General features: G+C 48.1%; 1 protein-coding gene across 1 annotated transcript; it reads left to right on the top strand.

Moving 5' to 3' along the window:
* The first annotated feature begins 121 nt into the window (after positions 1–121).
* On the top strand, positions 122–19,924 carry NABP1 (nucleic acid binding protein 1). The gene is made up of 6 exons (XM_060257113.1): positions 122–702; positions 2,514–2,652; positions 9,459–9,530; positions 14,429–14,504; positions 14,717–14,783; positions 17,760–19,924. The coding sequence occupies exons 1-6, from the start codon at positions 618–620 to the stop codon at positions 17,948–17,950; spliced, it is 630 nt and encodes a 209-aa protein (XP_060113096.1). The 5' UTR covers positions 122–617; the 3' UTR covers positions 17,951–19,924.
* Positions 19,925–22,543: the final 2,619 nt, after the last annotated feature.

Raw genomic sequence — 22,543 nt, forward strand, 5'->3', positions numbered from 1 at the left:
GTCTTTTTCGCCCAATTTCTCGGCTTTCCCTCCCCCGTCCTGGTTCTGTCCCCCCCCCCGGAGCTTTGGAGAATGGTCCGGCTCGAGCGTTTAAAAGCCGGGCGCAGCCACATGCTGCCTTTAGAAAGAGGGGGAAGCGCTAAGCGAGCGGAGAGTAGGGGGATCGACACGTGTCTGTTTCGAAGCACGTGTGAAGGCGGCGCTTAAGCTGGGAAGGGGGATCTGGGGAAAAGGAAGCCCCCAGTTTCGGTCGTCGGCCAAAATTAAGGGAGAAAGAGCTGCGGGAGTGGTTCTGGGGGGAAAAAAAAGGAGATCTGGAAAGTGCCGGCTCCCCGCATCTCTCCAACACCCTCCTTCTCCCTTCCGGCCTACTCGCGAGTAGGGGCGAGCGTGCCTTTCGCAGCCTCCCCTTCCCCGCAGGCTCGAACCGCCCGCGATCCTAATCCCCCGGGGCCGGTCCCGATCCAAGCCTTGCCGACCTTTAAAGAGGGTGGATCGTGCCTGCCCTGCCCCCCTCTTGCTTTTTGTCTCCCTGGCCCCGACCCCCCCCCCCCCAAAAAAACCCTTCAACGCCTTCCTTGCGCCCACCTCCTCGCGAGTAAGCCCGCCACACCCCAATGGCCAACGACACGTACCACTTCATAAAAGACATAAAGCCCGGACTGAAAAATCTCAATGTCGTCTTTATTGTGCTGGAGATCGGTAAGTGAGCCCCGCTGCACGAGGGCTCCTCGAGAGCAACGTGGGGGTGTAAAGGCTCGGGGACACGTGGTCTCTTGGGGGAGGGGAGGGAGAAAGCCCCCCCCTTGCATACGGGGGCTGCGCTCCTTTCATGCCCTGTAGGGGGCAGCAGAGAGCAGCTTTCCTATAGAATTCAAAGAATACATATATAGGCATCCAGTGGCATACGTGTGTGTACACACGCACACATATGCACACGCATGTATGTTTGCATATATATATATAGTTGTATTTGCTTTTCTCTTTTGTTTGCTAAGAACGTTGCGCCCCGGTTTTAGCTTTGGACGCCCACCCATATCCATGTACATGCACGTACGTGCATTTTGAGATGTGCGCAGGGGTCGTTTTGTAGGAAAATAGGTGGTGGAGCCCATCCAGGGATTGTTATACAGCTGCACCTACTAGTCATTGGACAAGGTGGGGAGGAGGAGGGGGAACCCTCAGAAAGGTTCAGGAGCTGCGCTCCTGTGAGCTGCTGAATCCGAGGCCTGGATGTGTATATATTCATGTATGCGTTGTATTTATACATGTCTTTGTATTTGTATTTCTCTTTATTTTTCTAAGTTTGCTCCCGAGTTTTATCTCTGAACACACACACACATGCATATATACACACGTACGTGCATTTATATATGTGTATATATTTATGTTTGCATTGTATTTGTACATTTATTCATATTTGTGTTTCACTTTATTTTTCTAAAAGGTTTGCTGCTGAATTGCAGCTCTATACACGCACATAGACATACAAACATGTACATATATTTTATACGTATATATATTTATATTTGCATTCTATCTATCTATGCATGTATTTGCATTTCTCAAAAATTGTACATGTATTCGTATTTGCGTTTCTGTTTATTTTTTTTAAAGGTTTGCTGCCGGGTTTTAGCTCTATACACTCACACATATCCATATACACACACGTACGTGTACGTGCATTTTTATATGTTTATATATTTATATTTGCATTGTATTTATGCATGTATTCGTATTTGCATTTCTCTTTATTTTTCTAAAAAAGTTTGCTCTCGGGTTTTAGCTCTGTACACCCGCACATATCCATATACGTATACGTACATGTATTTTAATATGCTTATATATTTATACTTGCATTGTGTTTATACATTTTGTATTTGTATTTATACATTTATTCGAGAGCCAGTTTGGTGTAGTGGTTAAGTGTGCGGACTCTTATCTGGGAGAACCGGGTTTGAGTCCCCACTTCTCCACTTGCACCTGCTGGAATGGCCTTGGGTCAGCCATAGCTCTGGCAGAGGTTGTCCTTGAAAGGGCAGCTGCTGTGAGAGCCTTCTCAGCCCCACCCACCTCACAGGGTGTCTATTGTGTCTTCATCTACCTCACAGGGTGTCTGTTGTGGGGGAGGAAGGGAAAGGAGATTGTGAGCCACTCTGAGACTCTTCGGAGTGGAGGGCGGGATATAAATCCAATATCATCATCTTCTTCTTCTTCTATTTGAGTTTCTCTTTTTTTTTCTAAAAAGTTTGCTCCCGGTTTCAGCTCTATACACACACACACAAACACATACTTGTATTTTAGATGTATATATATTTATATTTGCATTCTATTTATGCATGTATTCTCTTTATTTTTCTAAAAATTTTGCTCCTGACTTTCAGCTCCCAGCAGACTTTCCCCTTTAAAATAATAAAAGGTTTGCAGTTATGCCAATGCCCTTCTCGAACTCATTCAGGGTCGTGCCTCTCTCTGCCCCCCCTCCTTTGACTTCTCTTCCCCCCCCCCCCCAGGGCGAGTCACCAAGACCAAAGACGGGCACGAGGTCAGATCCTGCAAAGTGGCTGACAAGACGGGAAGCGTTACCATCTCGGTGTGGGACGAGTTGGGGGGTCTCATCCAGCCAGGCGACATCATACGACTGACCAAAGGGTACGATGGAAAAGGGTCGCTTGGGGACATGGGGTACGCCGGGAATCCCTGGCTCTTCAGGACAGTTTTTGAAATTTAATTAATTTATGCTCCTGCTTTCTTCCCAACGCGGACCCAGAGCGGCTTACAAATTCTCTTTTTTCTCTCTTTTGTTTTCACAACCCTGAAGGAGTGTAACTGGCCCAAGGTCCATCCAGCGAGCTTCCATAGCACAAGCAGGGATTTGAACCTGGATGTTCTAGATACCAGTCTGACCTGCTTAACCACTAAGGAACTGGGTGGCTCCTGTGAGAGACAGGAGGCTGGACTAGATGGACCACTGGTCTGATTTGGCAGGGCGCTTCTGATGTTCTTAGGAAGCCTCTATGTTGTTGGCCCTCCAGAAGAACTGGCTGGCCACTGGATGAGACAGGAGGCTGGACTAGATGGACCACTGGCCTGATCCAGCAGGGCTCTTCTTATGTTCTCAGGAAGGTTTCAGCCTCTATGTTGTTGGCCTTAAGGAGAACTGGTTGGCCTCTGTGTGAGACAGGAGGCTGGACTAGATGGACCCTCACTGGTCTGATCCAACAGGGCTCTTCTGATTTTCTTAGGAAGGCCTCAGCCTCTCTGCCCTGTTGTTGGCCCTCCAGAGGAACTGGTTGGCCCCTGTGTGAGACAGGATGCTGGACTAGATGAACCCTCACTGGTCTGACCTAGAAGGGCGCTTCTGATGTTCTTCCACTACTTCTGAGTATTCCTGTTAACTCAAACCCAGGCCCTTCACTGGGAGAGGAGTGAAGTCTCGCTTCTCAAAAAGAGACCCAGTGTAGGGTGCGCCAAACTAGGATCTGGGATGGGGCCAGGTTTGAATCCTGGCTTTGCCTTGGAAGCTCACCAAGCGACGGTGGTCCATTTGCATACTCTCAGCCTAGCTTGCCTCACAAGGTTGTTGTGAGGATAAGACAGAGACCAGGCGAATGAAAGAAGCCATGTTGGGTCGGCTTGGGGGAGAAAAACAGGGTATAAGTGATAGATCCAAGTAGGCAGCCGTGTTGGTGTGAAGTAGCAGAACAAAATAGGAGTCCAGTTGCACCTTTAAGACCAACCAAGTTTTATTCAGAACGGAAGCTTTCGTGTGCTCTAAGCACACTTCATCAGACGAGGAATCCGGCACAGTGAGCAAAGCCATACATAGCTGGTAGGGAGTGGTTTAGAGTGCAAAATGGTACAAATTTAAGGTCCAATGACAGAATAGTAACATTAACAAATTGAGCAAACCTTTGATCTGAGTACGCATGAGCGTGCAAAAAAGCAATACAACGCTAATATGTCAAAATGTGAGAATGTCTGTTAATGGCTCTATTGTATTAAGCCTGGGTCCAAAGGAAGGTATTTATATCTCAGAAGATTTCCCATCCAACTAATTTACCTTTTAACATGTAACACACATATAGCTTGCCATTAGGGGAAAAATGCATTAAAATTAGCGGGGGATGGGTTCGGTATATGTAATGGGATAAGCAGCCGATAAATGGGATGAAATAAATGGTATTTAAGTAAATAAATAAATGAGAAGATATCTCAGAAGAAAACAGCCCAAAAGGGTATAAGTGAAGTAAACACATTAGAAGGGGAATTTAATATGGAGTGGTAGGAGAATAGGAACAGGATTACTTTGCTGGTCCCTGCAGAGCCAAACTGATTCGGGTTGCTAATCGGTTGCTGTGAAACCAGAGAGTCCTGTGTCATCTTTTGGGCTGACACATTTATTGCAACACGAACTGCTTCCAGCAAAGTGGACTCGACAGAATTATCCCCCCTCCTTTGTTTCTCCAGGGCTCTTGCTATAGGGCGAGGGCTGCTATCTCTTGGGTGGGAAATTCCTGGAGATTTGAGGATAAAGTGCCACAGAACCCGCCCTCCAAAGCCGCCATTTTCTCTAGGGGAACTGATCTCCGTAGTCCAGGGATCAGTTGTAACTTCAGAAGATCAGGAACTGTAAAGAAGAAGATGACCGGAGATTTACACCCCGCCCTTCTCAGAGTCTCGGAGAGGCTCACAATCTCCTTTATCTTCTTCCCTCACAACAGACACTTTATGAACATATGAAGCTGCCTTCTACATCAGACCCTCGGTCCATCAGTCAGTATTGTCTACTCAGACTGGCAGCGGCTCTCCAGGGTCTTAAGCGAGGTATTTCACACCTATTTGCCTGGACCCCTTTTAGCTGGAGATGCCGGGGATTGAACCTGGGACCTTCTGCTTACCAAGCAGATGCTCTGCCACTGAGCCATCATCCCTCCCCACCTTGTGAGGTGAGTGGGGCTGAGAGAGCTCTCTCAGAAGCTGCCCTTTCAAGGACAGCTCTTGCGAGAGCTGTGGCTGAACCAAGGCCATTCCAGCAGGCGCAAGTGGAGGAGTGGAGAATCAAACCCGGCTCTTCCCAGATAAGAGTGTGTGTGCTTAACAACTGCACCAAACTGGCTGTCCTTTGTGTGTTACTTTCGGCCTGACGGTCCTCAGAAAGTAAAGCCTTTTTGGACTGAGAATCCGTGGGAATGACAGGACCAAACTGAGAGCCAGTTTGGTGTAGTGGTTAAGTGCGCAGACTCTTATCTGGGAGAACCGGGTTTGATTCCCCACTCCTCCACGTGCACCTGCTGGAATGGCCTTGGGTCAGCCATAGCTCTGGCAGAGGTTGTCCTTGAAAGAGCAGCTGCTGTAAGAGCTCTCTCAGCCCCACCCACCTCACAGGGTGTCTGTTGTGGGGGGAGAAGATAAAGGAGATTGTAAGCCACTCTGAGTCTCTGATTCAGAGAGAAGGGCAGGGTATAAATCTGCAATTCTTCTTTTTGTGGCCCCAACGTTGCTTTATACACAAGATTGTATGCTGGACTTGGGTTTTGACACACAGCTCTGCGTCTGCCATACCTAGCTTCTTGTCATTGAGGCCTTGTAAACGGAGCGGTCTGTGACTCATTTCTTTGAAATGTGGTGACTTAAGAAAGAACAGTCAACTTCCTTTTCCTGCCCTCTGTCTTGTTCTCTTTCTTTTGCTGAGTTAAAGCAAGCCCAGATTTTTCACTGGGCCAAGCTCCAACTTCTTCCAACACGTGAAAAATTGAATGCCTTTGCATCTGTGGAATGCCTTTGAGAGCCAGTTTGGTGTAGTGGTTAAGTGTGCGGACTCTTATCTGGGAGACCTGGGTTTGATTCCCCACTCCTCCACTTGCAGCTGCTGGAATGGCCTTGGGTCAGCCATAGCTATTGCAAGAGTTGTCCTTGAAAGGGCAGCTGCTGTGAGAGCTCTCTCAGCCCCACCCACCTCACAGGGTGTCTGTTGTGGGGGGAGAAGTTATAGGAGATTGTGAGCCACTCTGAGTCTCTGATTCAGAGAGAAGGGCGGGATATAAATCTACAGTCTTCTACTTCTACTGGAATTGGCACCAAGTCTATTTTGGATATAAGAAATTGATACTTTTTGATGTGTTTCATCCAGGGGACTTGTTTCTCTTTAATGTAATTTTGTGTAATGTAATGTGATTTTATACAGATATCAGTCATTCATCACTATAACCTTTGTGTTGGTATTTCTGGAGTGACTTCTGTCAATTGTATTTTAATCCCCAGTTGGGGGCAGGGGATCCCCTGATTTGGAGTCCCACCCTCTGTTTTAGGGTTATCAGAAAGCCGTGTGTATGTGTGTGTTTTTTCAATGTCCACTGGGCACTCCCATTATTTCCTGTGGAGTCTCCATAGGGCAGGGGTGGCAAAACTTTCTTAATGTAAGAGCCACATAGAATAAATATCAGATGTTTGAGAGCTGCAAGACATGAATGTCTGATGTTTGAGAGCAGGTAGGCAGAGAGGCAAATAGATGAGGGGAAGGAGGGGGGAGGAAGAAAGAAAGCAACTTCAACTGCCTTCTCTAAGCTGCCAGCTTGAAGAAGTGATTTAAAGAGAGAAATGCCTTCTGCCAGCCAGCCGGTGGGGCAGTGGGGGCTTTGAGAGCCACACAATATGTGTGAAAGAGCCACATGTGGTCCCCAAGCCGCACTTTGGCCACCCCGCCATAGGGGATAATGGAGAATCGATCTGTGAGTATCTGGGGGGCTGTTTTTTGAGACAGAGGCACCAAATTTTCAGCATAGCATCTGGAGCCTGTCCCCATCCTTCATTATTTCCAATGGAGGGAAGGCGTTTAAAAGGAACACGGTACCTTTAAAGGATGGCCAGAACTCCCTTTGGAGTTCCACTGTGCTTGTCACAGCCTTGCTTCTGGCTCCACCCCCAAAGTCTCCTGGCTCCACCCCCAAAGTCCCCAGATATTTCCTGAATTGAACCTGGCAGCCCTCATTCTAGGTTAATGTAGAGGATGCAGCTGCAAAATGGCTGCCGCAGGGGGTGAAGCCAGACAGGAAATGGCTGCCCAGTTTCCTTCCAGCCACACAGCGAAGGGCTTTGTGCCGTGGTAGCAGCTGCTGTCAAAACAGCATCCGATGGTAAATCAAGAGGGGAAGAAGCCATGGCTAGCCCCTCTACTCAGTGGGCCTGAGGAAAGGGGCAGAGAGAGAAGGAAGGAGGGAAGGAAGGAAGGGAAGGATGGACGTTCAAGAAGCTGATTTCCCACCAGGAGGGATATGGCTGAGGCAAAGTAGATTTGGGGGTGGGGTGGGGGGAATGATCGAGCCGCTCAACTTCTTCCTGTCTGCGTACTGAGGATGCTACTTAGAATGGCTTTCTGATGTAACATTTGCTTTGGCTGCAGCTGTCTCGGCTCCTGGGATTAGTTGGCGGAGTCCACCCTCTGCGCATGTTTCTAAATATTTTAGAAGGATGCGTAAAAACCTTAAAAGCTGATTCAGCTGTCATGTCTGTTACTAGAGCTAAAACTTGGAGGCCTGCTAGTCTTCCCAGCTGTTTGTGCGTTTGTCCTCTAGAATAAAATCTGCAGAAACAAGTCTGTATTACCTTCCTCCCTCCCTCCCTCCCTTCCTCCCTTCCTCCCTTCCTTCCTTCCTTCCTTCCTTCCTTCCTTCCTTCCTTCCTTCCTTCCTTCCTTCCTTCCTTCCTTCCTTCCTTCCTTCCTTCCTTCCTTCCTTCCTTCCTTCCTCCCTCCCTCCCTCCCTCCCTCCCTCTCTCCTTCCTTCCTACCTAACTACCATCTTCCTTCCTTCCCTCCCTAACTACCATCTTCCTTCCTTCCTTCCTTCCTTCCTTCCTTCCTTCCTTCCTTCCTTCCTTCCTTCCTTCCTTCCTTCCTTCCTTCCTTCCTTCCTTCCTTCCTTCCTTCCTCTTTGGGACTGAAGGTGAATTACGGAGAGCGAACTGATACAAGCAACAAATCAATAAAAATGATAAAATGGGGGTTGGGTAGTTGGGCCGACCAGAAGTCTAGTAAAAGAAGCAGCTTAAAAGATGCTAAGGGCATTAGCGCGATGGATAGGGCTCCCATGTCACGCGGTGATTGTCCCCCCACCCCCTGGTCACAATCAGATAATCTCTCTCCTCCCTTGGTGGGTGATCTTTAAGCAAAACGAAGAATCTGGTCGCATTATAGGAGAACTAGCAATTAGCAGAGAAAACGTGTTCTCTGCGCTGTAGCCGTGTTTGAGACAGATGCCGGGGGAATGCAGATGGATTGGCAGAGCGACTTTTTTGTTTTTGGAGGTCATTCCGAAAATAATTCAATATATTTGCTCGCTTGTTCTCATTAGTAGATGCGTTGCTTTCAATTTCCCGGTTTCGAGAGGCAGGTTGCTTGATGTTTGTTGCATGGGATGTGAGGAGCTTGTGTTGCTTTTTCTGTTGTATAGATTTGTATAGGAACTGAACCTGGGACCTGCTGCATACCAAGCAGATGCTCTACCACTGAGCCACAGACCCCCCCCCCCCCCCCGTACTATAGGTCTTGGTCCTGATCAAACGAACATTTGTGTAAACTATGAGCTGATCGGTTGTCTGCTGACAAAGCTACAAATCGTCCTGTCGCATTCAAAACCAGTGTTCTCTGAGTTAGCGTGAGCTAGCTCACACATTTTTTGTCTTAGCCCAGGGAAAATGGCCCCGGAGCAAACTTAATTCCTGCAGTAGCTCACGACTTCAGTGCCAGGAGCTCGCAGAGTAGAATTTTTGCTCACGAGACTCTGCAGCTCAGAAGGAACATTGCTCAAAACACAACCTGTTGAAAGTTAATCTCATAAGGACCCATCTGGTTTCAGCAGCTGAGAATTAATCACCTGGCAAACTTACCTTTGCTGACCATTGAACATATGAACATCTGAAGCTGCCTTCTACTGAATCAGACCCCTTTCGGTCCATCAAAGTCAGTATTGTCTGCTCAGACTGGCAGCAGCTCTCCAGGGTCTCAAGCTGAGGTTTTTCACACCTATTTGCCTGGACCCTTTTTAGTTGGAGATGCTGGGGATTGAACCTGGGACCTTCTGCTTACCAAGCAGATGCTCTACCACTGAGCCACCATGCCTCCCCTTAGACATATGAACATATGAAGCTGCCTTCTACTGAATCAGACCCTGGGTCCATCAAAGTCAGTATTGTCTACTCAGACTGGCAGCGGCTCTCCAGGGTCTCAAGCTGAAGTTTTTCATGCCTACTTGCCTGGACCCTTTTTAGTTGGAGATGCCGGCGATTGAACCTGGGACCTTCTGCTTACTAAGCAGATGCTCTACCACTGAGCCAGCATCCCTCCCCTATTGAGATGTACGCAAGTCAAACTTTAGCCGGGGCCCTGTCTTATTTTGCTTGTCAAAACTGGATTCACTCTTCTGTTTTCCTTCTAACACCGCTGGTGCTCTTTCGATTAGGTATGCATCTCTCTGGAAAGGATGTCTCACACTTTACACTGGAAGGGGAGGAGATCTTCAGAAAATAGGAGAGTGAGTACCCTGTTCTTACGCTCTTCAAGGCCTCGTGTTTTTCAGGCTGAACTGGTAGGTATGAACTGTGGTCGGCGGACAGGCCCAAAGGGAACATGTGTCCCTTGGTCTCTTTCTTGGCTTAATATCCACACCAAAGAGTTTTGCTTGTGAGCGTTTGGCTCAAAAAAGTGTGTGGAAGTCCCAGTTGTTAACTCTAACCGCTCTTCAGGAATTAAGCCCTCACGCAGTACTTCTTTTGGTGAGAAGCCCTGTCAAATGAAACGGTTGTCGAAGATCCACTTTATCTGGGGTGCGCTGCACTTGTGCGTCTCAGTTTTCCAGTGTTCGTCTTCCAAAATCTCTACCTTTTTACATGTATCTCTACCTTCTTACATGTATCTGTTGGCTGGTGTTTCCTCAGAGCTGAGTTAGCATGAGCTAGTTCACAGATTTTTAGCCTCCAGCCCACACATTTTTGTTTTAGCTGAGGGAGGACGACCCCAGAGCACACTGAACATAAGAACATAAGAGAAGCCATGTTGGATCAGGCCAGTGGCCCATCTAGTCCAACACTCTGTCACTTATGTATATACACACACACACACACACACACACACACTGTGGCTAATAGCCACTGATGGACCTCTGCTCCATATTTTTATCCAATCCCCTCTTGAAGCTGGCTATGCTTGTAGCTGCCGCCACTTCCTGTGGCAGTGAATTCCACGTTAATCACCCTTTGGGTGAAGAAGTACTTCCTTTTATCCGTTTTAACCTGACTGCTCAGCAGTTTCATTGAATGCCCACGAGTTCTTGTATTGTGAGAAAGGGAGAAAAGGACTTCTTTCTCTACTTTCTCTATCCCATGCAGAATCTTGTAAACCTCTATCATGTCACCCCGCAGTCGACGTTTCGGCAAGCTAAAGAGCCCCAAGCGTTTTAACCTTTCTTCATAGGGAAAGTATTCCAAACCTTTAATCATTCTAGTCGCCCTTTTCTGCACTTTTTCCAATGCTATAATATCCTTTTTGAGGTGCGGTGACCAGAATTGCACACAGTATTCCAAATGAGACCGCACCATCGATTTATACAGGGGCATTACGATACTGGCTGATTTGTTTTCAGTCCCCTTCCTAATAATTCCCAGCATGGCGTTGGCCTTTTTTATTGCAATCGCACACTGTCTTGAGTTATCTACCATGACCGCAAGATCTCTCTCTTGGTCAGTCTCTGAGTCATGCAGCAGCTCCCAACTTTAATGCCAGTAGCTCATAAAGTAGAATTTTTGCTCACAAGACTGCAGCTTAGAGGGAACATTGCTGCTGACCTGTCCCAAATCTTTTAAACGCTCTCGTGCTAGCCAGATTTAATGCCCACTCATTGATAGTTGTTACAGGTAAGTTTTTGTGCTTTTCTTACAACAAATTTGCTCCTGGGGCTTCAGAAGATGCTGTATTTCACCATGCGTTTCAGCCTGCGAAGGTTCCCCTAGTTTCAAAGCACTCCACCCGCCAGCATTTAGCAGGCTGCTTGTGGGATCCTTGCCCTTAAAGACCTCCGTTAAGCACGGCATGTGCAGGGCAGTGACGTCACCCAGAAGTGATTGCGCCGGGCACGTCACACAGGGACGCTCTAGCAATTCGGTGAAAACTATTGTTTCATGCGGGGACTCCCTGGTAATTTGGTGCCATAGAGTCCCCCCCTCCGAATTGCTAGAGTATCCCTGCATGAAACCATAGAGTTTTCACAGAATTTCTAGAGCGTCCCTGTGTGACGTGCCTGACACAACGGCATCACTTCCGGGTGATGTCATCATGCCACACATGAAAAAAAACTCCCCTGCTCACAGTCTCCGGGGACTTGGGCGACCCTATTCATACAAGATGGTTGCATTTCTGCTTGCTGCACCCTCCCCCCACCAACCCCCCCCCCACAAAACCGTAGTAGCTCCAAATATTTGTTACTCTTTTTGTCATTTGGGTAAGAAGCAGAAGACCACAGATTTATACCCCACCCTTCTCTCTGAATCAGAGCCTCAGAGCGGCTTACAGTCTCCTTTGTCTCCTCCTCCTCGCCCCCACAATAGACACCCTGTGAGGTAGGTGGGGCTGAGAGAGCTCTCCCAGCAGCTGCCCTTTCAAGGACAACTCTACTAGAACTATGGCTGATCCGAGGCCATTCCCGCAGCTGCAAGCGGAGGAGTGGGTAATCAAACTGGCTCTCTTTGATTTGTAATTATTCACCGCTCGAGAGTTGTGCAGCATAGAGCTCTTACTGGATTTAAGGAAAGGGGGATCCTTCTTGGGACGAAGGGACAATTTGTTTTCTGTCGGGGGCTCTTTCTGGCCCAGGTTCTTCACCTAAATCCATTTGTCAACAGGTAAATGCGCTGTGCCATCAGTGACTTCTGGGTTGGCCTGTGAAAGGACTGGCAGCCTGAGAAACTGAAGTCCTCTATTTATCCACAGGGTAGGTCTGGTAGAAGCAGCTGCTTTGTGAGCTTCTGCAGCTACTCTTGAGCCAGCTTCTGCCAGGGGTGTAAAGGTAAATTTCCCCCTCTGTCTACTGGGTCGTGATGATTGGTCATCCCCCCTCTGTGGGCAAGGCAGGTGGTTTGCTTCACCTGCATGGGCTTCAGATTGAATTAGTGAAAAAACAGGGACGGGGAGAAAGACTGAACAGCCAGAAAACACCAGGTATCTGCCTTGTGAGAGAGCCAGTTTGGTGTAGTGGTTAAGTGCGCGGGCTCTTATCTGGGAGAACCGGGTTTGATTCCCCATTTGCACCTGGTTTGATTCCCCATTTGATTGCTCCACTTGCACCTGCTGGAATAGCTTTGGGTCAGCCGTAGCTCTGGCAGAGGTTGTCCTTGAAAGGGCAGCTGCTGTGAGAGCCCTCTCAGCCCCACCCACCTTACAGGGTTTCTGTTGTGGGGGAGGAAGGTAAAGGAGATTGTGAGCCGCTCTGAGACTCTGAGATTCAGAGTATAGGGCAGGATATAAATCCAGTATCATCATCATCATCATCATCATCATCATCTCTCTCTCTCTGAGAGCCAGTTTGGTGTAGTGGTTAAGTGTGAGGACTCTTTATCTGGAAGAACGGGGTTTGATTCCCCACTCCTCCACTTGAACCTGTTGGAATGGCCTTGGGTCAGCCATAGCTCTGGCAGAGGTTGTCCTCGAAAGAGCAGCTGCTGTGAGAGCCCTCTCAGCCCCACCCACCTCACAGGGTGTCTGTTGTGGGGAAGGGAGATAAAGGATATTGTGAGCTGCTCTGAGACTCTTTGAGTGGAGGGTGGAATATAAATCCAGTGTCTTGTACAATTAAAACAGTGCCCTTAATATCTCCAGCACATAAATAATACACAAAACGCTAGTATTACTTATGAGAAAAATTCAAAATGTTGTAACACACACTGTTGCCAATAAATATAATATCCAGAATCACATAAACCAAACCACCAAGTTCCATTACAATTCCAGGCTTCCGAGGAATATGTAAAGACCAGCGTTCCCTTGAAGCTGAGTTAGTGTGAGCTAGCTCACAGATTTTTAGCCTCCAGCTCACACATTTTTGTCTTCGCTCAGGAGGGATGACCCCGGAGCACAATAATTTATTCAGTAGCTTGCGACTTTAATGCCAGTAGCTCACAAAGTAGAAGTTTTGCTCGCAAGACTCTGCAGCTTAGAGGGAACATTGGAAAAAACTTGTACAACACTCAAAGGTGATATGAATATATTCCCCTACTGTGCATAATGTAGGTTCTCAATGGAATTTCTATCGTTATATTTCCCATTTCGATTAGTATTTTTGTCAAGAGATGCACGTATGAATAACTTAAGCCTTTACTCTGAGGCTCTCTAAACCAGTGTTTCCCATTTGCAGGGTCGTGACCCGGTACCGGGCCACGGAAGTCTCACTACTGGGTCACAAGAAAAGCCAAAGCTAGCCCCGCCCCCAGCAAAGCATGACCTCTGTTCTGCTTCCTTCCTTCTCCCATCTCTCTGTTGTGCAGAGAAGAGCTAGCCTTGAAGACTGACACAGGCTGCAAAGTCTGAGCTCTGTTTGGCTTTTTTCTTCCCCTCGTCTCTCTGTTGTGCAGAGAAAAGCTAGCTTTGAAGACTGACACAGGCTGCAAAGTCTGAGCTCTGTTTGGCTTCCTTCCTTCCCCCGTCTCTGTGTTGTGCAGAAAGGAGCTGGGCTTCCTCTCCTTCCTTCTCCCTCCATTTTTACCAAATGACCCCTGGGCGGAATTGTTGCTGGCTGGGGTCATCTGATGGTGAGGAAGGCTTTTTTTTCTTTGCCCCCCTCCCTTCTTTCTTTCCCTGCAAATGATGCTCTGTCTGTATTCTTAGTGCTGGGATGGGGGGAAGCAACAGTGGGAGGGCTTCTAGTGCCCTGGCCCCACTGGTGGACATTCTGGAAGTGACATCACAGGAAAAGGTGGAGTTTTGGTTCAGTGTATCCCAGAAGTGACATCGCTTGGCCCTTGACACCACAGGAAATGACATAATTCCTGTCTCCTGGCTCCACCCCCAAAGTCTCCTGACTCCACCTTCAAATTTTAGTGGGTCATGAAGGAGAAATGTAAAAAAAACCAGGCCACGGGAAAGAAAAGTTTGGGAAACCCTTCTCTAAACCATGTCAGCTTCAAAAACATTTATTTTAATATTTCTTATCTCTGGAGCCTCACAGCCTCTGTAGTATTCACAACTCAGTGGTACATACTTCCTGCTGAGCCAGTAGCTCTCGCACAACACGAGCCTGACCACAACACGGCCAGGTGAGTGCGCCCTTCCTCCCATGCTCCCGGAGACAAAAGGGACGGCGCCGTCTCCAGAAACGAAGCAAGATGAGAATCTCCACTCGAGGCTTCTCGCTGTGTCTGACAGTCGTGTTTTTATCGTCGATAGGTTCTGCATGGTGTATTCCGAAGTGCCCAATTTCAGCGAACCCAACTCTGATCACCAGGGGCAGTCCAGTAAAGGGGTACGTTTTGGGAACTGCGTAAAGAGCCGACGATCCGAAGGGTGGCCCGTGAGGTTGTTGGGTGTAGCTTGGGTGGTGCCAGGCATTCAAACGATCTGAAGATCATTTGGACTTCTTTCACAGATGCTGCGGGGGCGGAGGGAGGAAATCATGTACTCCTTGGGGATTGGTTATCTTTACTTTATCTGTCTTTTGTCTGTGTTTCTCTAAAGGGGCAGAATGAACAGAGCAATTCTCTTCCACCAAGTCATATGGGTACTTGTACTTTTGGGCCAAGTGGTAAGTCTTTAATTTTTTTTAATCTGTGGAAACAGCATGAACACATGAACAAGGTAGAGAGGCCAAGGTCTTCCTAAGAACATGATGCTGCCTTCTACTGAACCAGACTCTGAGGCCATCAAAGTCAGTCTTGTCTACTCAGACTGGCAGCGGCTCTCCAGGGTCTCAAGCAGAGGTTTTCACGCCTACTTGCTTGGACCCTTTTTAGTTGGAGATGCCAGGGATTGAACCTGGGACCTTCTGCTTACCAAGCAAATGCTCTACCGCCGAGACACCGTCCCTCCCTAAAGTCAGTCTTGTCTACTCAGACTGGCAGTAGCTCTCCAGGGTCTCAAGCAGAGGTTTTTCACGCCTACTTGTCTGGACCCTTTTTTGTTGGAGATGCCGGGGATTGAACCTGGGACCTTCTGCTTCCCAAGCAGATGCTCTACCACTGAGCCACTGTCCTTCCCCTTTAGTGGCTCTCCAGGGTCTCAAGCTGAGGTTTTTCACACCTACTTGTCTGGACCCTTTTTAGTTGGAGATGCCGGGGATTGAACCTGGGACCTTCTGCTTACCAAGCAGATGCTCTACCACTGAGCCACCGTCCCAGCACTCTGGACTTTTCGCTGGTTGGATCCCAGCCATCAGCCTGCTTTGGTTTCTCTTCGCAGATGCTTCTTTGCCTTGTGCTAGCGTGAGAAATGGGAAATCAAACTTGTTATCCCGGGCAGACTTAGGAAGAAGTCCCGTGAGACTCGTAAGGCCTTGACATGCTTGGAGAAACGTTGACTGAGGGGTGACATGATAGAGGTTTACAAGATCACGTATGGTATAGGGAAGGCAGAGAAAGAAATACTTTTCTCCCTTTCTCACAATACGAAAACATGGGGACATTCAATGAAATTGCTGAACAGTCGGGTTACAATGGATAAAAGGAAGTCCTTCACCCAAAGGGTGATGAACACATGGGATTCACTGCCACAGGAGGTGGTGGTGGCTACAAGCATAGACAGCTTCAAGAGGGGATTGGATAAGCATCTAGAGCAGAGGTCCATCAGTGGCTATTAGCCACAACATATTGTTGGAACTCTCTGTCTGGGGCAAGTGATGCTCTGTATTCTTGGTGCTTGGAAGGGGCACAGTGGGGGGGGGGTTTCTAGTGTCCTGGCCCCACTGGTGGACCTCCTGATGACACTTGGGGTTTTTGGCCACTGTATGACATGGAGTGTAGGACTGGATGGACTATTGGCCTGATCCAATATGGCTTGTCTTACGTTGATTCCGCATAAGTATGCAGAGGATTGGAATTTAAAGGCAAAGATGTCTTTCAGTTGCAGGTGTGGAATAACGTGAATGCTACAAAACCTTCCCGTTACTGCGTAAACCTTTAAACCCCCCCCCAAAAAACCTGTTTTCAGAACAGCATTGGCTATTTTTCTTTTTTAGGGTTCTGTAAATCCAAACCCTATGTGCCCGGAAACAAAACTTCTTAAGAGCCAGTTTGCTGTAGTGGTTAAGTGTGCAGAATTTATCTGGGAGAACCAGATTTGATTCCCCACTCTTCCCCTTGCACCTGCTGGAATGGCCTTGGGTCAGCCAGAGCTCTCATAGCTGTCATAAATTGTAGTTTGCTTGCAGTGGAAATGACCCCCAAGTAGTTAAGAATATCCAAGAGTCCTAACAAGGTAGAGAGGCCAAGGCCTTCCTAAGAACATCAGAGGAGCCCTGCTGGATCAGACCAGTGTGGGTCCATCTGGTCCAGCATCCTGTCTCACACAGTGGCCAACCACTTCCTCTGGACGGTCAACAACAGGGCAGGGAGGCTGAGGCCTTTGTAAGAACAGAAGAAGAACCCAGCTGGATCAGAGCAATGGTCCATCTAGTCCAGCATCCTCTCTCATACAGAGGCCAGCCAGTTCCTCTGCAGGGCCAACAACAGGGCATAGAGACCTGAGGCCTTCCTACGAACATAAGAAGAGCCCTGCTGGATCAGAGCAGTGGTCCATCTAGTCTGACATCCTGTCTCACACAGAGGCCAGCCAGTTCCTCTGCAGGGCCAACAACAGGGCATAGAGACCTGAGGCCTTCCTACGAACATAAGAAGAGCCCTGCTGGATCAGACCAGTGGTCCATCTAGTCTAGCATCCTGTCTCACACAGAGGCCAATGAGTTCCTCTGGAGGGTCAATAACAGGGCAGAGAGGCTGGGGACTTCCTAAGTACACCAGAAGAGCCCTGCTGGATCAGACCAATGGTTCCTCTAGTCGAGCATCCTGTCCCACACAGTGGCCAGCCAGCTCCTCTGGAGGGCCAACAACAGGGCAAAGAGGCTGAGGTATAGTGAGAGAGCCAAGAACAGGGCACAGAAGCCAAGGTCTTAATTAGAACACTAAAAGAGCCCTGCTGCCTACTGTGTTGCTACAAAGTGTTGGACTGGATGGGCCATGGCCTGATCCAAGATAGCTTCAGTTATGTCGGGGTAGTGAGGATCTGTTTTCTTGGTGCTGGGAGGTCAACAGTGGGAGGGCTTCTGGAGTTCTGGCCCCACTGGTGGGCCTCCTGATGGCCCCTGAATTTTGACCACTGAGTGACAGAGTGTTGGACTGGATGGGCCATTGACCTGAACCAACGTGGCTTCTCTTGTGTTTTCACGTACCTTTTGATGCAGTATCTGAGCTTTAAAGAGCGCTCTGAGAATATATGTTATGTTCTCATGTACCTTTTGATGTAGTATCTGAGCTTTAAAGAATGCTCTGCTACGTCTCTGCTTTGTGTAGCAGCTTGTTTTTTCCGCGCACTGATTACCCTCTCATGGGAGTTTGAAAAAGCAAGTTTCCCTTTGAGATTTTGTGGTCTCCTCTTATGCCTTCCCCAGCCCTCTGAGCAGCCTGTTGTTAGATGTTCCCTCACCAAGGAGAAAGACTAAAGACTTGTCCCCCCTGAAACAGTTCTCATTCCGTCTTCTTCTGTTCCTTCTTTCTCTTCTCTTTCTCAGGAAATGGCGTACACACGGGGTCCGAGTCGAGTGGAGTGTCGGTGGGGTATAATAACTCTACCTCCTATGCGGGTACGGGGAGGGCCGGCGGCCGGGGCCCCACCTCCACGCTGGCACCGGCGAATAACCCTCGCCCCATCCAAGGCTCCATAACTAACGGGCGGGATCCTCGCAGGGCTTCCAAAAGATGACCCAGACCGGCCGCCTCGCTGTCCGTCAAAACTGTACCACCCTACTTGAACACTTACCTGCACTTTTATTTATGGCAACTGTGAGAAAGGTTCCTTGTTCCTTTCCTCCTTCCTTCCTTCCTGTTGTATGGAGAGAAGGATTCTTTTGTGTCTCCCCCCCCCCCCCCCCTAATTCCCTCTCATCAAGAAAACACAGTGACGCTGCTGACGTCTTATATTTCAAGGAGGGAAAGATCTTAAAAATTCAGGGGTCCTAGTCTGGAAACCCCGGGGTTCTTTGTTGAAAATTAGAGGTTGATTCTAAAACAAAAGCTGATTTTTTTTGTTTGGGTGTTTCTTTTAGAGGTTTTTTTTAATTTTTTTTTGGGGGGGGGGTCCCGTTTGAATTCAGCCAGCCCCACAGCCTTAAGAAGGTCTCTTTCCTCTTTTTGTGAGTCCTGCACAGCTACTGGGAGCTCACAAACAAAAGGGACCCAGGTTTCCTGAGTCGTTCGACCTTGCAATAAATCTAGACGGAATTGTCCAGTTCTACTAGCAGAGAGAACTATTAAGTTTCTTTGGTTTTTGGGGGGGATGGCTGTGATTGGCTGGAGAAGGCAAAATCTCTCTTGGAAAACCACGCACACTTATTCTTCCCAGAGCCAGTGTAGCTTACTCTAGAGGAAGTTCAGACAGATCCATGGGAAACATAGTTCAGCGAGTCATCCGGGTTAGGCAAGAAGTATTAAACATGGTTGGGAAAATTCAGATGAATGCGAACCATACATTTCAGAGCTATTTCCTTCAGCAGGTCATGTCTGGTAGGCGAGAAATGCTAAACGCGGCTTTTAAGAGCTGAGTTTTAATCCCTCCTCAAGGTTGCCATAGAGCATTTGCCGTCAGTAGGAATCCCGCTGGAAAATCAGTAAGGGCGATTAGCATAATAGCCGTTTTCTATAATCAGAGTCACGTATAGCACAGCTGTTAATGACTATGGTTTCTTGGTGACATTTGAACCCCGAAAGAAGGTTCACTGAAGCTGGGAATGTTTCCCTGTGTCAGACTGGAAAACCCAATTCCTTTGCTTAAGTTGGAACATCTGGGTTCCTTGGCTTTTCTTTTTGCACAGTATTCTCTTGTTTTGCAACAGGAGAGCATTTGGATTTCCGGTGCAGTTCTTAGCAGAGTTTATGCTCTTCTGAGCCCTTAGAAGCAGACTTACAAGGGTGCAATTCTTGTTTTCTGACTACACCGGCAAACCTTGCAGCTGCCGTAAAAAGAGGACAGTCAAGGGCAAACTTGGGGCTTTTTTGGAGCAGGAACTCCTTTGCATATTAGGCCACACCCCACTGATGTAGCCAATCCTTCCAAGACCTTACAGGAGTCTTAGTACAGGGCCTAATGTCAGCTCTTGGAGGATTGGCTGCCTCAGGGGTGTGTGGCCTAAAATGCAAAGGAGTTCTTGCTACAGAAAAAAGCCCTGGGCAAACTCGAACCACTTCATTACCGGTGGTTCATTTTAAATCGGGCCAAAATCTACTCAGGTGAGGAGCTGGCAAAGAAAAACTGGTCGGTACTGATGGGACCCCTCCTGGGAGACTATTTCCAGCTGAATTCTCAAGTGCCTGGATGAGACACGCCCGGTTTTACTTACAGCGCTGATAACTTTAATGTCTCGAAATGCAGCGCCAACGCCGATCGTTTTGAAGCTAGCTAAGCGTGAAAAGGGAGGAAAGCTTGCGGACTCGGAAGGAGTTGTCTTACAAAAGAGATGTGCATTTTTTTTTAAGTTTTGGATAAATGTAAATGTTCTTGGGGGCTTGCACCAAATAGCCCTGAGAATTCAGTCTGTCTGCTCTGCGTTTAGGGAATCGCCTTTGGAATCCGCAAGGTGTGCTGTAAAAAGACTGACCGTCCCTCCCCTTGGGTTTTGTTACATTTTTCTTGAAGCGGACCTCATAAATAAAAGTTGCACTAACGACGTTTAAATAGAAACATCTTAACTTTTTTCCCCTTCTTTGGCAAGATCGCCCTCAAAGAAATCAGATGCTTTTGTTTGTTCGTCCTCATTGTACTTGCTTGAAAGCAATTCCCATTGACTTACTTCCAGAGCTCTCTTTCTAATGAGCTGCTCTGCATATTAGGCCACACACTCCTGATGTAGCCAATCCTCCTGGCGCTTACAGTAGGCCCTGTACGAAGAGTCCTTTAAGCTCTTGGAGTTTTTTTGGCCCTTGTGTGACACCGAGCGTTGGACTGGATGGGCCATTGGCCTGATCCAACATGGCTTCTCTTATGTTCTTATGTCTGGGGCAATGATACTCTGTATTCTTGGTGCTTGGGAGGGGCAACAGTGGGAGGGTTTCTAGTGTCCTGGCCCCACTGATGGACCTCCTGATGGTACCTGGGGGTTTTTGGCCACTGTGTGCCACACAGTGTTGGGCCATTGGCCTGATCCAACATGGCTTCTCTTATGTTATGTTCTCTTGGTGGATTGTCTACATATGGCTTAGCATGCAGAGGAGCTCATGCTGGAAAGAGCTCTGCTTACTTCTGAGTACGCCCATTTACGAATCGGACACTTCTTCGCTTACCCATTTAAGAAACGCGCTTTGTCTTTTCCTGCTATTGGGTTGTGGGGATTTTTTGGTCATGCGCAAATTTTCTAAAGTTGCAGCCAAAACACAGTTCAGCCACCCCTGGCATAGACCTTTCTGGTAATAGGACTTCTGAGTAAAGTTCTTTTAGCAGTAGTCGCAAAAAAGGAAGCCATCTATGGAGGGAATGTCTTCTTTCGAACAGTAGTTTTGCTTCTGTGGTAATCTTGCTAGTTGTGGGTCAAAGAGCTTCACATCTGAGCTGCTCTCGAAAGACGCCACAGTGATAAGAACATAAGCGAAGCCATGTTGGATCAGGCCAGCGGCCTATCCAGTTGAACACTCTATGTCACATAAGAGAAGCTATGTTGGATCAGGCCAGTGGCCCATCCAGTCGAACACTCTGTGTCACACAGTGGCCAAAAAAACCCAGGTACCATCAGGAGGTCTACTAGTGGGGCCAGTTCACTAGAGGCCCTCCCACTGTTCCCCACCCCCAAGCACCAAGAATACAGAACATCACTTCTTCAGACATAAGAACATAAGAGAAGCCATGTTGGATCAGGCCAGTGGCCCATCCAGTCAAACACTCTGTGTCACACAGTGGCCAAAAAAACCTCAGGTGCCATTAGTGGGGCCAGGACACTAGAAGCTCTCCCACTGCCTGCCCAAGCACTAAGAATACAGAGCATCACTGCCACAGACAGTTCCAACAATACACTGTGGCTAATAGGCACTGATGGACCTCTGCTCCAGATGTTGATCCAATCCCCCCTTGAAGCTGTCTATGGTTGCAGCCGCCACCACCTCCTTTGGCAGTGAATTTCATGTGTTGGTCACCCTTTGGGGTGAAGAAGTACTTCTGAGTAAAGTCTTTTCAACGGTGGTCACACAAATGGAAGCCATCTGTGGAGGTAACGTCCGCTTTCCAACAGTAGTTCTGCTTCGGTGATAATCTTGCTAGTCGCGGGTCAAAGAACTTCATGTGAGCTGTTCTAGAAAGACGCCACTGTGGTGGGATTCATACACAGCGTGTGGCTTGCCTGAGCGATAAGGGTCAAAACCCCTCAGGAGTGAATGAAACGGCTCACTGCAGATTTTTGGTTTGTAGGATGTTTTCTTTAAGGGCATTTGGCTTGACGTCTCTGGCCAAACAGTGGCCATTCAACTTTTGGGAAGAAATTTGCAGAAACCAATGAACCCCAAAACCTCTACATCTCTGGTTAGATCATTTTATTTTTCTAGTGCAGGGGTGTCAAACATGCAGCTAGGGGGCTGAATCAGGCCCCTGGATGGCACCTATCAGACCCCTGAGAAACTGGCTGCCGTCTGTTTCCTCCTCCCTCTTGCTTCCTTCCGCATAGCAGCTTGCTTTATCAAGGTTGCTGAATCGCACAGGAGCTACAGAGCAAAGCCTCTCTTTTCTCCATTGGCTGAGGCTCCTTGGGGAGAAGGGGAGAGAGAGCTTGCTTCACCAGGCTCTCTCAGTCGCCCAGCAGAGCTACTGAGCCAAGCCTCTCTTCTATTAGCTGAAGCTCCTCCCCCTTCTGGTCCCCTGGGGAAGGAAGGAAAGAGCCAGAGCTTCCTTTGCCCAGTTCCCTGGATCCCACAGGAGAGATACAATGAAAGCACTTTTGAGACCAACAAGTGCTAACGTTTTAAGTTTTTAAAAAATCTTTGTGTTTGTGTCCTTTATAACGTTTATGTCTCTGGTACCTGGCATTGCATTTTATGGCACACATGACTCCCCCCGACAAGGTCTTATTATTATTCGGCCCTCGTAACGAATGAGTTCGACACGCCTGTTCTTGTGCTTTAATTCTGTATTATTGCTTCTGCTTTAATCACTTCTTTTTTTTTGTTTCAAAGGGGAAAAACCCACACCAGCCTGGAATGCAACTGTTCATTTTGCTGAACCGTTTAGGAAGCTGTGGCTAGGCTGGCAGAATACTGTGTGGGGCTGAGGTCAGGGCCTCGCAGCGTGTTGCTTGTGGGTGCCGTGGGGCCTATCACCACC

The sequence above is a fragment of the Heteronotia binoei genome, chromosome 16 (assembly GCF_032191835.1).
Source record: "Heteronotia binoei isolate CCM8104 ecotype False Entrance Well chromosome 16, APGP_CSIRO_Hbin_v1, whole genome shotgun sequence".
Lineage (NCBI taxonomy): Eukaryota > Metazoa > Chordata > Lepidosauria > Squamata > Gekkonidae > Heteronotia > Heteronotia binoei.

What these genes read in the sequence shown, in the direction of transcription:
- NABP1 (XM_060257113.1), top strand. Translation starts at nt 618, where the DNA reads ATGGCCAACGACACGTACCACTTCATAAAAGACATAAAGCCCGGACTG. An exon ending in ATCATACGACTGACCAAAGG is followed by an intron (nt 2,653 to 9,458) that starts GTACGATGGAAA and finishes TCTTTCGATTAG; the next exon opens with GTATGCATCTCTCTGGAAAG. An exon ending in AGGGGCAGTCCAGTAAAGGG is followed by an intron (nt 14,505 to 14,716) that starts GTACGTTTTGGG and finishes GTTTCTCTAAAG; the next exon opens with GGGCAGAATGAACAGAGCAA.